General features: G+C 44.4%; 2 protein-coding genes across 3 annotated transcripts in view; one reads left to right on the top strand and one right to left on the bottom strand.

The window, feature by feature from the left end:
- The window catches only part of Atg16 (Autophagy-related 16), a 537024-nt gene that overhangs the window by 226585 nt on the left and 291774 nt on the right, over positions 1 to 18665 (bottom strand). The window lies entirely within an intron of this gene.
- Neo (ZP and PAN domain-containing protein neyo) overlaps positions 1 to 18665 on the top strand; it is a 73628-nt gene that overhangs the window by 19957 nt on the left and 35006 nt on the right. The window contains exon 2 of the mRNA XM_076382214.1: positions 2411 to 2612. Coding sequence (XP_076238329.1) covers positions 2411 to 2612 — 202 coding nt within the window. The remainder of the gene's footprint in view (positions 1 to 2410; positions 2613 to 18665) is intronic.

Genomic DNA, 18665 nt, shown 5'->3' with positions numbered 1-18665 from the left:
AGCCGGAAGATTTTTGCACGGGAGGAAGGAAGTCCGATGATAAGGCGGGCAAGACGGATAACCTGCCGATAGAAATGAACTGGATGCCGCGCCAAAAAGTGCCGGAGAGGCCGCGCTTGGAAAACAGTGGCGCTGCCGATGCTAGGAGGGAGCACGTTAATGTCATACGTCCTGTGTTCCGCAGAGAAATTAGAAGATTTATGGTTGCATGCAATCTTACTCGGAATCTGCATCCATGTATGAAGAAACGAAAACAGGAAGGAGGGAGGGCTGGAGCGATGCCAGACTGTCGTGCTTTCAAGGATTGACAGTTTCGGTTCGACTCGTTTATCGTTTTATCTGCTGCTGCACGTTCTACGGTGCACAGACTTTTTTATTGATAAGCAGCGAGATTTTCTGAACTGGTCTGTGGCCTTGTGACTCGTTATGTGTACTGGGTTAAAGTTGATTTACTGTGTGAGGTGTTTGGAAGATAACTAAAAGGGAAATTGGAATATCAAGTGGACAAAGGTCTGGACCTATTCATCTATAGATGAATACTGTACTTAATATATTAATACTGACATGAGAATTGCCTGCCATATGCACGATACATGTTCTTGACTTGCCCCAAGTGATAAACATATAACGAAAATCTACTTTTCAGGTTTTAGAGAATTAGAATATATTTACTCTGAATTGACATTTAAGAAATCTCATTATCAGTATATTGTTTCAAAAAGAAATTATATTGTCAGAGATGTTGAAATCAGTTGGTGGAGGATATTCCTCTTCAGAAATTATTTTCAACCCTTGTATTTATTAAGCTTTTGAGCAGTCACGTATTTCAACAACAGCTTGTAGTAGTTGTACGCGCGAGAGCGATATTTTTCATAGCGAAACGAGCGATGCGGAAGAAATCTCGTTAAACGAACGGTGAAAAACGTGGAACGATATCACCGGTCAATACCACGGCCTGTACATGACGCTTCCTTCCGTATTCCGGCTACAACTGATATGTTCTCCTGTACGGAATTACAGAATCCATCGAATTAATAATTACTCATTTTGTATGTTAATCATTCAACTGAGTAATCAGTAAATTAAATCTCGCGACAATGAGGATGTAGAGCTTGCAAGATTCGAAAGTTAAAGAGTCTGCTGCTGTGAGACCTCAAAGGTTACTTCAGCTTTAAATCTTGCGAATCCTTCGAATTCAGAATTCTGGGACTCCGAATTTGTCGAGCACTTGATTTGGTTTGATTACTTAGGTCCATTAGATCGGTCTACTAGCCAAGTTCACACCTATTATTCTGTTCTACTCTGTATAACAGAAACGACTGAAAATTCAAGGCCCATATCGATCACGCCAGCAAGGTACTCCATCTCCCAATGAAAACTGAATCTACATCTCCCAGTCGCATGGGATCAGCTGATGCTCTGTTATCTAGTAATGCGGTAGCATTAGACCGAGTAACTGGTACTTGTCTTCTACATGTGGAAGCCCGGAAGTGGTCGCTGATTACTGTTATGCTCTTACCCCTCAGCCCGTAACGAGGAGCATCTTCCTACTGTCTTGCGTTCCTCGAATGATTCCACATCACGGATCGCGTCGAAGCCGCAAAAGGAAGAAACGTCCATTCGCGTTGGGATCGTGACTGCGGTCGCGGCTCATCCAGTCATTAGAATCAGCTATGTTTATTAGCCTACCAAGCCTTCCAGAGGCCCGTAATTGAATATTTTTGACGCCCGGAGGAAGATCGGCTTCTGTCCTCCGTCGAGAGTCTGTTATCTCGTCGCTTGTCCCTTATACCTTTTGGGGGAAAACTTTTCAACGAATTACGATCGAAAAGCTATCTCATCCCACCTTAGCCCATCGAGATTAATTATGATTTCGTGAAGGGGGATGACGCGGCAGCGACACTGAGGCGGGAAATTATTCCGCCACTTAGCGGACCCACCCTCGGCCCATGGATCGACAGAGTAAGAATTAATGAGCTGCTGCGCCCGAGACACTTTCGATCGCCGGGAGAATAATAGGCATTGATCAGCATCAATTTAACGTGAGAGCATTGAATCAGAACTTCCTCGGGTGAGATATTTGTTCATGAAATCGTTAGCCAACAGAAAATAATTCCTTTGATTAACCAGGACGAGGGACCTAGTAATCGAATTCGTTGATAGTTTTTAACAATAAAAAGTGGATGAACCGACGTAATGCAGCAATTGATGGTCAATCAGGTGCACCTTGGATTAGCTATGTGACCAATTCCAAGGCAATTAAATGGGACTAAGACACTTGGACGTCGATCGAAAGACGTTTGTTCCCTCCTTAACAATTGCTGTGGGCAATTTAAAATTGCAATCGGTAATAGGTTATTGAATCACTGACACAAATCTCACCACTCGACATCCTTGTTTTCTGTTCCAGGCGCCCTGTCGCAGTCCCAGTTCCCAGTGTTCACGATCTACGCTCAGAAAAGCTGCCTGGCAGTGAAGCCCTGTGAGCGTGCCTGGTGCATCGACAGGGTGCAGGGACACCGGCTCCAGGGGCACACGCGCAGAACGATGTCTGCCTCTTCGCGACAGCACTGCCTGGAGCTCTGTTTAGGCGAGAGGGACTTTCTCTGTCGGTGAGTATCAGCACGACTATTTTTCGTCTGGAATCGCGAATCCTATTCAAGGAACGGTCGTTTTCCGCCGACCTAGTTCTTCTCCCTCGACGTCACGGGCACAATATCCGCCAGGCAAGGCGAACGCACCCCGAGATTCGTCGCAAATCGGCACACAGTACAGTGTTCCCTCGGAGTCCTCGAGTAGGTCTTCGAGAATCGAAGGCACCTCTGCACGCTCCGGTGCGTTTTCCAGTTATTGGATTCCTCGATCGAGGGAGGACGTTACATCACGCTCCTATAGACTCTCGAGTGTTTCTCAGTCATGAAGCGGCCGTCCCCGATGTTTCATGGAAGCCGAGACGCCAAAGGGAACGAGCTATCCTTCTGGAAAAGTTGCAAAGAAATAGCTTGAAGCCAGACCTAATTCCCCGTATGTTTGTCGTTTTACGGGACAGCTGTTCTCAATTTCTTCCACTCCCGCGGAATACAACACCAATTCTATTTAAATATTTGTCACACATTTTCCTGGTTGGCTGGCTGGCTCCTCCAGCGAACAGTGTTTCTCCTAGTTGTCGCCTTGCCTTACTCACCAGAGTCACTCCAACGTTTAGATCCAACGTGGCTCGGCTAATTATGCTCGCGTCACTGCACGCTTCTATATTAAGAAAAGGGAACGAGAGTGAAAGTGATGTGGTGTTACATTGCACCATACACTGTAATCCTATCCGAGATGATAGGACGATGAGGGAAATGTTCGAGCTTCGGGATGCCAATTTACGTACATGGCTTACGGTTGGTTATAGGTAGAACTATTAACATCGTGTAACTGATTTCTTTTCTGTATGCATGAAAGTGAACGTGTTCTCGTATGTACGCTTAGACATGTAAATGGAATGCGACATGAGTCCTTGTTAAGATGGAATATTAATAGAATTTAGTATAAAAACGTGAATATTATAGGTAACAGTGATAGGTAGGTTAGACCAAGTGGAGAATGTTCTACTGAATCTTGATGAAGGAAGCTTCCTCTAAAAGACTCATTAAATGTGTATCTTTTCCAAGCTTCTTGTTTTTTAGATAATTTTCTCTTAGAGCGGGTTTCAAGATAAATAAAAGTATAAATAAAAATGGACATACCACAGCTAACCAGGTGTCTTCTCAAAGACACTGTACTCTAGCCAATCATATCGCAAGCCCAATTGTCTTCATACAATTGTTCTCCATATTGAATTCTTGATTCCCACAACTTCAATTTCTGTCTATCGAAGATAGTCACTCTTTTGGTTGTATACTCTTCAACCATCTCTGCACATTCCCATTTCATGAGGTCGTTTATGAACTCAATTCGCTGCTTGCCAGACACAAAGTAAAGCGTTGCTTTTCGCAAACACTTCCGACAGGGATCGATCAAGTGGCGCTGAAGTCAATTAGAGGGCCACTATGCCATGAAAAATGACAACGAACAGGAAGTAGGGGGAAAGGCAGTAGGGGATCCTTTCAATTACACGTTATTGGTCCATTCTGCCAATCGAATTTTTGTACCTGTGTCAGAAACGATTTCATCTTCGATTCCCTTTGTGCGACGATACATTTTCCCTCGTATAAATGTTTGAAATATCATAGATGGTACACAGGGAATATCTAAAACAGCGATCATTTAGGTGCCTGGGGGAAGTGTCTCTTTGAGCGGGGATTCTCAATCCTATTGTTATTGCAAAAACGTGCAAAATCGCAGTGTTATTACAATAGGTTTACTTTATTAACTATTGCTGTATTCTCAGACTTTTTGTGACCCTTTCTCCCAGGTCGTACTGTACAATATTAATGTACAGCAAAAGTCCAGGAGAGGTATCCTTGCAATATGAATAAATCCTTACAAAAAGTTTTCCAAATACTTCTCCCAAAATTCCCTCAGAACCAGAATCTCCAAATCCCAGAAATGGCTATAGAACCAGAGTCCAGGGTACCGCAATGAAGCATTTCAGTCCATTAGCCACGTGATATATCAGTACCCCATAGGCACGCGGAAGGACAGCGCGGGGGAGCCTCGGCTTCTTCCGATTTCGATAGAGACTAGTGGTAGAACGCAAGTTTATGCGATATCACGTTGACGCGTCGAGGCCCGCATTCGTGAGCCACGGTGAACGTGCACGTGCACACCTTGAAAGCACCTGAAGCGAAAGGTCTCTGCCAGCTGGTCGCTCGCGACGACCCTCGAGCGCCTCCGCGTCGACTTGAAGCAGGGTCGAGAGGTCCTTGCCCAGGCGGAACCGTATCAAAAGTGGTATAGCTACGCGTTCACGTCCGGGAAACTGTGGAAAGGGGAGCACGGATTTGATCTCCGCAAGAACGAATCAAGTTCCGGATTGAAAGCTGCTACGTGGCTTGGGGGCTATCTTTTGAACCCTGGAGATGCGATTTTGTTTAACTATGCAGGGGGTCGTCTTCGGAGCGCTGCCGGAGTATTTTCTGTGCTAAGGTTATACGAGTGGATATTCTTTAGTATATAGTAGACTAGCCAGGTTCTGATTTAACTGTTTACCATTTTTTAGAGAAATTTATTAATTGTCTCTCCTTGAGAATTCCTGTTGCAGAAATTAGAGAATTGGTCTAGGGTCTAGGGAGAACTGGTTAATGACAATTAATTGATTTCAGGTAATCTTCTATTGTAATTAAAACAGAGTTTTATGAAACACATTAGATCTATTAGATAGCTAGTCCCAGACTTAGATATTTTGGATTTAATCGCATACACACATGTAGAACTTCGATTCTCTGTCAAATTAGATTTTAAGCTTCTAGCAATTATCTAGTGGATAAACTATATGAGACCAAATTTTTAATACTATACACAGTATGATACCTAAAGCAATAACTGAAAAAGAATATATCTTAGACTATGTCCCAAGCCTGCTGCCTACTCGACATCAATTATCAAAAATTCCACAGAATATATTCATACAGCCACAAAACTGGAACTTGGTACAACATGGCTTTGCCACAGCAAGGCCTCCCACCCCAAACTCCTCTGAAAATATCAGAGTCTTCTAGTTCACATTCCATTGTGTTTCTCTAGAACGCCAGACCCAGCTCCCTCAAACGTGCACAGAAATGAGCGTTGAGGCAGCCAACGAGAGGTAAGAAGTGTATCTCAGGACTACCGTCTGAAACGCGGAAGAGATCACGTAGAAGAGGCGAACGTCTCCATTAAAACTGAAAAGATCTTCCGACAGGAGAGAAGCTTCCCATCCAGAGCCGATGCGCGGTTCTTCGCGGCTAATCGAGGAAACTCGGCAGAGTAGTATTATTGCTCAATAATACGTGCGTGTGTCAGTGAAATTGATTGTCCTTGCACCCTGCTTAGCCCTGGCCGTAAGTGGAAGCCGCAGTTTCTACGGATCCTCGGCGTATATCGCATTAACATTCCATGGGAACGGTATTTCCTCGGCATAATCGGCTGATTAGGCATTCGTGATTCTGACTAGTCTCGCGTTCCGACTTCTCCCGCATGATTGCCTCGATTTTCAAACGGAGTCGTGGATGTTCCACATTTTCCCGTGTAGACGAAACCCCAGAATAGTCCATGACGGTGTGTCCAAGTATACAGTGTGTTCAATTAGTTGTGATGCGAACACTTTACTTTGGAATCGACATTAGAGACTTAGACTCTTGTTAAACATTGTGTATGATACTTCTTGCTATTAAAGAAAAACAGTCTGTTGTTTTAATTTAGAGAAAAACTGTATCAAGATTGTTGGATGGACTTATTGGAACACCTGATACATATGATTCCGTCGTTTGACTGCCAGTGACTGAATATATCTTATCTCCTTTCAAGCGAGTGGTAAGCGGGCGGTATCAATCTCTTTAAATTTATCAGGAATGCTCTCGCTCTATCGGCAGTTTCAGTAATAAGTCGCTCGAATGCAACTGGTGGTGACAACCTTGATACTTTACCAATGTTTTACTTATCGTATTCGACATAAAGCTTAAAGCGCCAATAGGGTAACATTTCCGATAATTAATAGATCTGCTGAAAAATGCAGAAGCATAAATATCAAGTTTAAACTATATTCTTGGGAACTGCAATTGTTTAATAATTAGAATTGCAGCAAAGAGCAAAAAATGGACATGTCAAATCAGTACCTAATACATTCAAAACCTTAGAATAAGGACATGGACAGATCTCAGATCAGCGTCTACCTGAAGTCAACACCAAACATCCTAAAATTAATTCCAAACCCAAAATCAGCTCTAATTGCCAGTCTCGCTTCACATTTCAATTCTCCCTATAACATGTAGGAGGGATCATTTCCGTCATCGGATTTCGCGACAAGATGATCCTTGGCTATAGCCGTGGAATATGTTCGAAGCGTGCAAATAACGCAACGGAGCGTGGAACTCGCAGAGGCAGATTCAACACGGTTCTCCGCTCTCGAAACGTCGGCGATTTGTTACGAGCAAATGGCAAAGATCGGATGAATTCCGAGCGCCGGCAGCGCGCCTCGTTCTGGAGTGTTTGAGCCGCGGCGCAGGCCTGACAAAGAGCGAGAGGGATGCCGGCTGATCCGTGGTTAGGAAGAGGAAGGGTGGCGTGGAAAGAGGGCAGTTGTTGCTGCTGTTGCTGCACTGCACGTTCCACGAGCGTCCAGGCCGATCGAGCGATCGATCAAACGCGAATCGTCTGTTGGAGGAACCTAGGACCAAGCGGAGGTCCTTCCGCGGGACTTGGATGGGTTATTACTCGCAGCGGCGTGTTGGCCCCACTTGTTATCGGATAACGAGTTTATTGTTTAAGAATCACGCCGCGGATACATATGCCGCGATCAATTACATTAATGTAATATAATCGTGGCCAGGTCCGAAGGCAGTATAACGAGGTCCCTCCTGTAATGAGAGGATCGGCTGAGCCCAACTTCGGTCTAGGTACATTCACGAACGCGAGCTGCCTCTCTGTGCGGGTGCACTGAATCGCGAAGAGGTTCTTGGGCCACGTGTTTTCAGGTAACGTCTGTGTACACTCGTCTGGTATGAGTCGTGTCGGGATCGAGAGTAAAGAAACGCTAGCGCTTACCTGGCGCATCAACGTCAGAACCCTGATTCGCCAGAAAAGCCAAGCTGAATGCAGTTTCGGTTACATTGTGACGAGACAAAAACATGGGAGCTCCTTTCCAGCTGACAATTCAAAAGCCACGACTTGGCCAGGGCAAGAATACAGTAATTGCGCAGAAAACTCTACTTAATCAGACACGGATACCAAGATTGGATTCTAATCGAGAGATCTCTGGGAAGCCTAATTGGAGTTATAAATCTAGATAGCTATTATCAATTAGTTGTCCACGGCTGAACCTATCAATTGAGCTCTTCCATGAACCAGGATTGAGAGGTGGCTTGCTAGGGAAGTCTTTATGCAATATTATGAAAGTGGCAAGCACAGAGCGCGCTGTAAACGGGGGAAAAAATCGCGTTTTGAAACGGAACGACGTCGAGGGTACTAGACGATGAATGAGCTGGAGTAGCGCTTTTACCCCAGGAGTTGCCGCTGCGAATTGACAGCGAGTTCAGGAGGCAAATGGCGCGAGTTGTCTTTACGGGAAGAGGGCCACGCGTGAATTTTCGCTGCATACAAAAACAACGACGCCTCCGTTGCCTTTTTGCCCATGATATATTCAGGAAGAACGACGCCGACGAATTATGCCGGTGCCACGGAACGATGCTTCCGGTCTGGAGTTCGTGAACACTTGGAAATTTATACTACCATCGCTGGAATGGAGATGGCTGCAACGGACGCGGTTCCGCTGGAATTCGCAGCGAGACAAGTGAATGCTCGATGGAGGAAAACTTCAGGGCAAGGGGACGTTGACAAGACAAGGGATCTTAACGCAACTCTCGTGAAGGCTTTTGTCTCTGAAATGTAATCTTCGCTGATTTCAGACATTACAGGAAAACTGTATTGTTGGCTAAGTGATACATTGCGGAACAGAGTATAGTAGCGAGAAGCAAAGTTCCTCAAATAGATATACTAAGATCTCAGTGTTAAATTACTTTAAATGAGTTAAGTAACTTCTCGTACTATGAAACAAGATATTTTTACAATTCGCTTAAAGTACATGTGTCTCCTGGCTGTCTTCAAAGGATGGTTCAGGACCCAAACTCCTATATGCTCTAAATTCGTAGCTACCACCAAAGAAGACAATTAAAAAATCTTCCTATGAAGAGTCTGAGTCAAATCTTCAGCAGAAGAGTTCCCAATCCCACCCTACTTTTACAGAGTTCATTAATGTGTGCAGAAACTTTCAGGGATAACTACTTTACTGCATACAGTGGAGAAAACCATAATGATCCAAACTACTGAGCACTTGATATATGCGCAAATAGATTAGGAGCAGATCTTGAAAACATGAATAATTTTAAGTTGGGCGATAATAGCCTTACAGTTATCTGCACTGTAGTCGATGTTTGCTGAAATACCGGTTCGACACATTAAGCAGTAACAGCATGTCTCGAGAACAGATATTGCGCTTTAGTTGGGCTACAATTTCCTCTGCTTCCTCGAGGAAAGTAGGTTACTCTTCCTGCACGTTTCCTGTGCACTTACCATTAGGAGCGGTGCCCGTAACAGCGACACATCCAATTATAAGTGCGAAATTCATTGTTCGGGGTAGAACGGGCAGCGGTTCAGTAGCCGATCTTGCTTTCTTGTGCTTGAATGACTGCCAACTTGGGCGAGATACCTCTTGTCGGGAAGTGGGTGTACCGGTGAACTACTCAGAGGCGCCAACAATCCCGCAGTCAAGGAGCTCCCTTGAGAAATCTTCTGTAGATATGTGTGCCGGAAAGGGGAGAAGAAAAGAGGTTGCGGCGAGAACCAAGAGGATTGGAAAGTATGAAAGGGAAGTGCGCCGCGAACAAAGGGAGCTCCCTGGGTATACAGAATGTCCATCAGCGAACCGAAAATTAATTCATTTATACACGCTACATCTGATCGATAACTGTCCTCGTGCATGCTGGGTGTCCTGGGATAAGGTGTCAGTACTCTCTAGGTGCATTGTACAGGTCCTTCTGAGTGAAAAATGTTTATGTCAATTTGCTGTATCATTTGTTGGGAAGTACTCCCATTTGAGGATGGCTGACAGGACTGGTCAGACTAATGATGATGTCATATGGGAATTAGTGTTGAAGACTAAGTTCTAGACTTATAAAATGGAGAAGTGGATACCTTGGAAACTCTTAAACCTCCAATTGATATGTTTTTAAGAAGGCATGGCTAATCAATTAATTAGACCATCTTATACATATTTCAATGGAAGTGAAACAAAATTGGGAAACATCAAAAACCGTTAATACCAATTACCTACTGGTCCAATTTGGAAAGACTGAAAGACAATAAATGGTCAGCGATGAGAAAGTATCCTGTAGAAATCTTGATCGGCGCTAATCGGTGATCGCAACAACGAATATACACGTTGAAATCGGAGGTGGATTAATTCGACAGCACAAAGGGGTCGCGGTGATCATGAACGATTCGCTGATAATGCTATCTGTGCACAAAGCTTAGTATATTCATGTGCAATTCCATTCGTCGAAAGCTGACTCGTGAAGCACACTTTGCAGAGCACTTCACCGATTATTGGTCGTAATTTCAGTTATCGAAGAATACCCATAGCCCGCCATTTGCAACGGATGATTAACGTTCGCTTCATTTTCCTTGGTTTTACTGAATCACTCGAAATCCTCGAAATGACCAATTGATTTGTTCGAACTGGTTGCCTAGTCCAATACAAAATTTTATTAGGGATATGTGTGGGTGATGCCGTATAGACTGACTCCCCAGAGTGTAAGGACTCTAGGACCTGGAGTATGCCTAGGAGTACATAAAAGGGCACAAAAAGAGATAATACCTAGAAGATTGTTTTGCATAAAATAATCAATGAAATATAATGTGGGAAGGGATTCTTTTTGTTGATACTTGCAGAGACTGCTGTTTAATTAATAGCACGTCACATTGGTAGTATTTATTGTCTATAAAACTCTTAGGCACTTTATTGGTTTAACCATATAGTTCTTTGCTATTCGATGTTTTCTGCATTCCATTACTAATTAATTACAGCATAAATTTTCCACATCATTAAATTCAGTCAAATGAGTTAATTGCAAAAAACGTATCAAATAACTCACGAAAGGCAAATACCAAAAAGGTACCTAAACACTTTCAATTAATTACTTCACCCTCACCAGAAAGCGTTCTCTATAACCCTTCCATTAACGTCTTTCTATCAACATTTGCAAGTTCTATACTCGCTGGAATCTTCGTTCAAGCCTTCCTATACAAACAGATAAACAAATATATCGAGCGAACAGGTCGCTTCATGAACTCGCCCCTCGCTCTGCCACTTTTTCTTTCTTCGTCACCAGGCAAGTACCTGCGTGACCGGACGCCGCAGATAACTGTCGATTGAAAACAAGGCCGTGAACCCCATCGACTGATCCGAAAGGCAATTCCTTTCTTGAAACGAGAACATCCGGTCCCGCGGTATCGGGAATTCGAATCGAACTGTTTCGACGGTTGCTCCGTCAAGATGAAAGAGTAAAGGTCGATCTAAGCCCCGTGGAATGAGAGAAACTGATCATACAGAAAGGCTGGCGGGTCGAGCGTGCACGTGTGTGTATAGGGCCGACAGATGGGAAGGGAAGGGGTCGGTTTGGATAAAGAAAAAGAGATGGAGAGGCATCTCTACGTGGCGTGCAATGAGCAATTATCGCAAGGCAGCTTGGCTAGACGTTTGTGGTCTGCCATTTTCTCTGGTGGCTTGCAGCTACGCGTGTATACAGTGCCATTCAAAAGTGGTGAATCGCCTTTGTTCTATAATACCTTGAGAATACTATTCATAGATCGTGGAAATTAAACGGCCAGCTGACGAACTTGCTCTATTTTGGTGATAAGTACAAGCAAAAGTGATTACATTGAGAGGAATATTGATTCTCATACCTTTTCTCAACGTCCAGCTGGAAAAAGAAGTAGCGACATCAGATTAGGTGTCCATGGATGTCAAGAACGCTATATTCTGTCATGAAAAATAAATGTATATGACATAGTGTGTTCTACATGTGATACTGTACCCAACTAATGCATCAATTAATGTGACATTTTCTCATGGATACAGTTTATACCCAATTAAGAAGAAGCATAATTCCCTCGTTAAGAGTATCCTATCCAAACTAGGAGGGTAAAGACCCTCTGCACACCTAGGAAACTGACCACATTCACGAACAATAGAAGCAACTCTGTCAACCTCCGCCCACGATCCAATTCCATGGCGGATGATCCAAGTGCTTGCGCAGGCCAGTACAGGGATGCACGCCACAGGGGAAAACCCTCGGAAGAAACACAGGAGGAAAAAGTGCCAGCTGTCCAATTGCCGCGCGAAATTTGCGATTACCCGAAGCGTAAAAAGTTGCGGAAAGCCAACACCATAATTGCCGAGGGAAGCGTGAATGAAACCCCGGAAAAAAGGGCTGATCATTACAAAGTAGTTAATCCATTCAGCGATTTAATGAGTTGAGGATTAACCGGAAAACCTGTGCGCGTATCAATTTGATTGGCGAAACGGACGGTTTAATTGCAGTTCAGCCGATGGCCACGGAGGAGGAATAAAAGCGTTGCGTAGCAGTGAGAGAGGAATTCTCGACCGTCCAGAGACATAGTAATTACTCGATCGGATATAATAACTAACTGGAACGACGCAGGGTAGACAGTCTCAGGGGGAGATAATGAAGGGTCGCGAAACAAGGCGTAATGGAACCTTCGAACTAATTAAAACTGCAATTTGTTGGACCCCCTATGAAAGGGCCTAGCATCGATTATCAGGCCGCGGATTAAAGATACGCTATTAAACGATAAGATTTACGAAACGGATAATAAGGTGTGAGAATCTGTTAGTCGGAGAAGAAGAATAGAGATAGAACAAAGTACGATACAGATAAAGCGACCACCTACCGCGTGGGCGGGGTACTAGCTGAGAAAGTTTTAACGCCGTCGAGCGCAAAGTAATCAATCATCCGGCAAAGTTGTTTAATCCCCCGCAGCAACTTGTAGCACGCGTCTATCATGCTCGGATTCAGGCATACATAACGACTTATATTGAAGCTGTATCGATCGGTAGATGCTGAGGGACTTGGTAGCTGATGAAGTAGCTTTTTACTAGTGATGCTTGTTAGTGGGGATGTGATCGAACCGCATGCTGGCGAGTCCATGTGAATTTCAGTTTACATGATCACTCTGTGGGGTTTGAGGTTATATTCATGTATGCATATTGGGTTCACGTTAATATATGGCTATTGCGCTGTTGGATGGATACTCGTTTGTAACTGGTGAGTTGCTAGACTGTATAAGTGACATTTAGGTGCTCTCTACTTTTTGGATGAATTCTAATATTTGTTTTACCTGTAGAGTTATTACTCTTAATGAATTGTCTTTGAACTGTAGGTTCTAGTGACTTTTTATCTGGTTCTATTTTCCTGAGTACATGAACTGTAATTAGCTACAATCTGTCCAAGTGATATTGTTTTAGTATTAAAGTCTGTAAAAGGCTATAACATGCTTCTTAAGTGAATTCTAATATTTGCTGTACTTGCAGAATTACTAGACTCGATGAAGTACTTTTGAGTTGTAGCTCCTAGTAACTTTAGACGTGGAGGAACAAATTCCTCTTGCAGCATACACATAATTCAGTTATATTGAATTTTCAAAAAACAATACACACGTTATTATTACAAGAAGTCAACTCTTTCGACAGTGACAGAAAGATTCAATTATAGCTACCGATGTAATCAACCATTGTTGTAAAATTGTTCGAAGTCTCAGAAAATTGAACGTTCCTGATTCGATTTCAATTACCCTCGGCTTCTTCTATGACCTGAAACACGCAATAAGATCGTTTTTCTATCGAGTAACTTGGTACAGCAGATTTCAAGCCGACAATGGATAATCGAAAAGCAACCAGCCTTCCCAATGGTCGATCATTATTATCTTCCTTCAGCTGGCGAGTCTCTATTACGTTTTGGAGAACTCCGTTATTGGAAGTTCGAAGAAATTGCTCAAATGTAACGGTAACATTATTCCAGACACCTTAATAGAACACCAAGTTTCGAATTAAGGTTGTCAATTTTCAAACATAGGCAAAACGTTTCGAGTTTTCCGAGAAAGTAACTCTGATGATTGCGTCACATTCCCTTTTCACTCACATGTTTAATCATTAAAGATTACACAACTTCCCTTTCGCTTTCGGATTTGTGGTATGGTTCCGTTTGATCAACGCTGCTGGACATGCAATTCTCCATTCAATGATTATTACTGTAAATCTGGAAATGTATTTTTCCCACTGAAGAGTTTCCAAGTTGCACCACTGTAAAAGCTACCACTAGGCATAATTGCCTACTTACTTATTCCACTACTAGGGTTCTCTTAGGAAAATCTTTCTATACTGCTAGCGTAGAGTCCTAAGCCAAGATTATGGATATTGAAAAATATCAGAATAAAAACGTTTCGACGATTGGTACAATACTTTACCCAAAATAAGTCCTTCTGAACAAATTCGGACCAAATCGTTACGACATAGAAATGACCCAAGAAGATATACTGCAAGCTACTCGATTTTTCATTCACCAAATGGCTAATGCCCGTAGGTCTTAATTTATGAACTTCATTCAAATTGTCCAATTTCCAATGGAACATAATTTTACGCCAATAAAATCAATAGCCTATTTTCTAGCATTCAGCTAAAGACTTTAAAATGATGTAGACTAGGTTCCCAACAATCTTTTTGCTTCAAATAATGTTTCAAAAGCGGTATCTGCTTCGACTCAATAGTGAGTTGCACATGTCTCCCTCATAGTCTCACCTTTTTATACAAACGTTTAAGGCTCACGTAGTGGTCGATTAAATTTACACCCAAATGGTTAAACTGACGCAGAACTATATATCCGATTGTGTTAATAAATCTTCCAGGATCATGACAGACTATGAATCGTCAGACTCTGGTTTAGAGTATCGTTCAGCTTCCATCAGCTTCATTTGAAAAACGTGATATCGAAGCCCTAGTTTCGCGTGCCCAACACACTCTCGATCGGCTAACTGCTCGAGCGTAAACAAAGCCTGAACATTAGTCGGGTTAAAAGAGCGAGCTGAACAGACGACAAGCAGACAGCTCTCGCGAGGTTGGATAATCGTCCGGACGTAGCGATCCGGTATTACTCGGCCTCCGGGGTTAAATTGCGATCAAGGGCTTAACGGTGATTCCGAAGGCCGATGGAAGTACGTGACTGATTTCTACGATTTATTCGCGCGTACACATAGACTGGAGCGACGGGGGCCGCCTCGGGCTATTATCGATTCCACTCGTCGAATATCCAGGCCGGTTTATTCTGCCATTAGAAAGGACCACCATGGCCAGTCTAATTTTCACGCCGGACAATCTGCTCGCACTATCGGCCTGGAATTCTCGAACGACTGACACCAGGAGAGTTTGCCCGGCATATTTGCGGTACGTAATTGAAGCGCGGATTAACTTTACTAGCCCCGGTTGAAAGGAGGTTTTACAGAATTAGGCGATATTGGTTTCAACCAGACCCCCTCGCCGCCATTGTATTAGCTCCCTTAAGCCTTCCGCAAAGGATTGTATCGATCTTTCGACTCACCTCCTGCGATCGTCTTTTGGGACAGTTTCAGAGAACGTAAGAGTCCATTGAACTGGCGATAGAAGCTCGGATGAATGAGCAGTGTTTCATTATTCAATCTGGATGAAAGATTGATTCTCAGAGCTCATAACTGGAGATTCCTTAATGCAGACCCTAGACTATATCTAACACATTCCAGAAATGAACTCCCCGATTCCTATCATCAAGCGGTGAAAGCATAACTGTCAGCCTGTCTACTAAACGGCACGCTGAGAGGCAGAGCCTACAAACATGAACGAAGATTATACACACGATCCATCATCATTTATTCAAACTGATAAATCATGTTGGACACGGATTGGTCAAGGGTCAAGGTCGAGGAACAGATTCCTTGAACAGATTCTAACAACCGGTAATGTTACCTACTTCGAACGGGGCACCGTGAAACGTGTGATCACGGAACGTCTAAGGGATTCTGTTCGCGAAATTAGGAAGTACTCATTTCAATTTCACCTGAAAGCAAATGGGTCATTAAAGGATTATAACCGACGCAATTACGGTCATGCCCCAGTCGCGGTAGCGATCTCATCTTTAGCGCGGCTGTGGATGGGCACTTAAGGTTGCACACGAAATTAACGGCACTGACCGTTCGCATAATCCAACGGGCGAGTAACGGCGCTCGCGTTGCAATTAGCTCGCATGGAACACAGAGGCGAACGAATATTCGTGGCGGAGAGAAAGAGGGAACAGCTTACACCCTCGACAACGACACCGTTACTCGACGCCATTATAGCCCACATACTGTACGACATGTCGTGCCGAATCGTACACGCGCAATCAGGCCTCGTCGATTCTCCATTCTCCATGAAGCCCTATAAATACACGGAAAACGCAAAGCCAATTGAGCTCCGCCGTCGATACTAGTGCCGCTATAATGGGACCCATACGTAGGCAGCAAGTCCTGACAAAAAGGGCCAGACGACTGAGTCCTGGCCTGTCAGCCTGATTCTGACATCGCTCCTGACAGCGGCGATCATCGATGATCGCTGATACAAATGGCAATTTCCAGTAAGATTATAACAGTACCATCAGCCCGATCCTCCCGCTATATTCGCGGGACTGTACGGAGATTCGAGTTCCAGTCGTCAGTCCTCCAGTTATCTGTCCCACATTCAGAGCGTGTTCCTCGTATATCTCGTTAGACAGCCACCCACGTGGTCCGAAATAACCCGTCGTAGTGTCGGTAGCGGTGACTGTGCTGGTAAGGCAAGCGCAGCCAGAGGTAGGAAGCCGGCGATAGAGAGAGAGAGAGAGAGATACTTAGAGAGCAAGAGAAAGAGGAGGCTGGTAAATGGATGAATAGGTGGACGGAAAGAGAGACAGAGAGAAGCCATCGTGGTAAGCGATGAGCACACGCCTGTCGGATCCGACATAGCCGCTGAGAACAAGGTGGTATTGGGGGATACAGCCGGTCTCTCGATCGCGGTCGGCCGATAGCTGCCGCATGACAAGCCCAAGGGGTGTACGTAAACGGTTGAATCTACCTAGCAGCCTCTCCACTCCGCGAGGAGACCCTTGTCCACTGTGTCTCCCTAGCCGTCCTTCTCCCGGTGACTCGCTGTAGAACGGTCTCTTGACTGGATTTGGTCGATAGCCTACATTCCTGCTTTCCCTGTGATACCCGCTACCATTTCGATAATTGTGTACGCAGCCGCCTGCCATGGGTACAACGACGTCTTTGTCGGACAGATCCCGCGGTCCAGGGTGGCCGTGATTTCGAAGGACTCAAGTAGCTCGAGAACGAGTTACCTGTGACAGGGCCAGATAAGACCCGAGACCTACATCTGACCAGGTGATGAAACAGTGTCAAGCAGGGTTGCCAGAAAATTGTTCGCCATGGTAAAGAATTATATTACGTCACTGATTTAATTCTCTAAGCTGATGAAGAATCCTGGCTGGAACTTTGCCTTATATTCTGACCGTGGCTATCACCACTACATCTTGGAATTGCCTTCATAAGAGGAGCTCTGGTGGTCCCACCCGAATATTAACAAACGTAACCTAAATTATTGTATATAGCTGTCTTCCTGTATCTCTCCATTGCAGTACTGCAGTGAACATTGACTGTACTGTTCAAATAGTCTGGGTTAACCCAGACATTAACGATTGATTAGCGATTCGCTGACCTGGACCAGGTCCCCATCGTGAAAAAGGGAAAGAGGGAACCTACAATCGCGAGAACCATGTGTCGTAAATACGTCAGAAATTGCTGCACCGTCTACGAGTCCGATATACCGTTCCGGGCATGGTTGTCCTTTTTGTCCTACTGACTCTTACTTTCTCCTTCCCGCGGTCGTTTATCGACGATTGCTATTTGAAAACGCGCTGCTGAAGCTCGCGAGGCAATCAGCCGACGAGGTATAAATCGACGCAGCGAGGAAGGAAGCAGGAGGCTTAAGAAAGAGAATTAAAAATACGCGCGCTGTCAGAAGGAAGAAAATATCGCGGGGAGATGGTAGGAGGAGAGATAAATGCGTACGTTAATGCTGAACGAAGCGTAGCGTCCGTGGAACATCCGTTTCGAAAGGGGTGGTTTTTTATCATATTAACGCGGTATACATTATCATACGCCGCAACGAGACATTGTACGACGCAGTTCGCGTTTAGGAGCACACAGGCTCCATGTTGTGTTAGGATAGGTCATCGAACTGCTTTCGTTGCCGGATGGAAAGTGAAGCTACATGACTAGTCATCCAGTTATCGTGATACAAGATGAAGGAACGAGAGAATAGGAGCTGAACCTAGGCTCTTCATTTTCATAGGGAACATCGCACGTTTGTACAAAGACGTATACAAGTAACAAGAATTAATATTCCAGGAGCTCCTTTTTGCCATCTCGATTCATGGCGAACATGTCCTAGCTCTGCGTATGCTGCGAACAGGAACGATTGGACGAGACACAGGGCGATATTTTCCAGGATGCTCCATTACAATAACCTTCTGAAAAGAGGTGGCTGCTCGCAAGTAGCAAACCGGTGGAAGGAGGATAACACGTCCATGGGAAATGCGATTATGAAGCTTACTCGTATATACACGGCAGTGGCTAAAAGTGGTCGCGGATAAACATAGCAGACTCCTCGGGACAGGTTTAATGCAAAATTCAGGTCTCCCTGTGAGTGGTATATTCAGGTTAGCCTGAGCTCCAGATACGATCAACCCGTGAGAGTCGCTTCCTCTATTCGTTTTCGTAGCGTGCTTCCGGCCAACGATACGTATGAGTAACAAGAATTAATATCCAGCGGACCGTAAGAGAGCGTTCACTTTTGCCTTGTCCCTTCAGCATCGTCCCACAATAAATTCTTCTCGGTTTCTTTCCCGGCCCGCTCCACGGTGCAC

This window comes from Calliopsis andreniformis, chromosome 7 (assembly GCF_051401765.1).
Source record: "Calliopsis andreniformis isolate RMS-2024a chromosome 7, iyCalAndr_principal, whole genome shotgun sequence".
NCBI classification, from domain to species: Eukaryota; Metazoa; Arthropoda; class Insecta; order Hymenoptera; family Andrenidae; genus Calliopsis; species Calliopsis andreniformis.
This window is presented reverse-complemented; position numbering and strand designations above follow the sequence as displayed.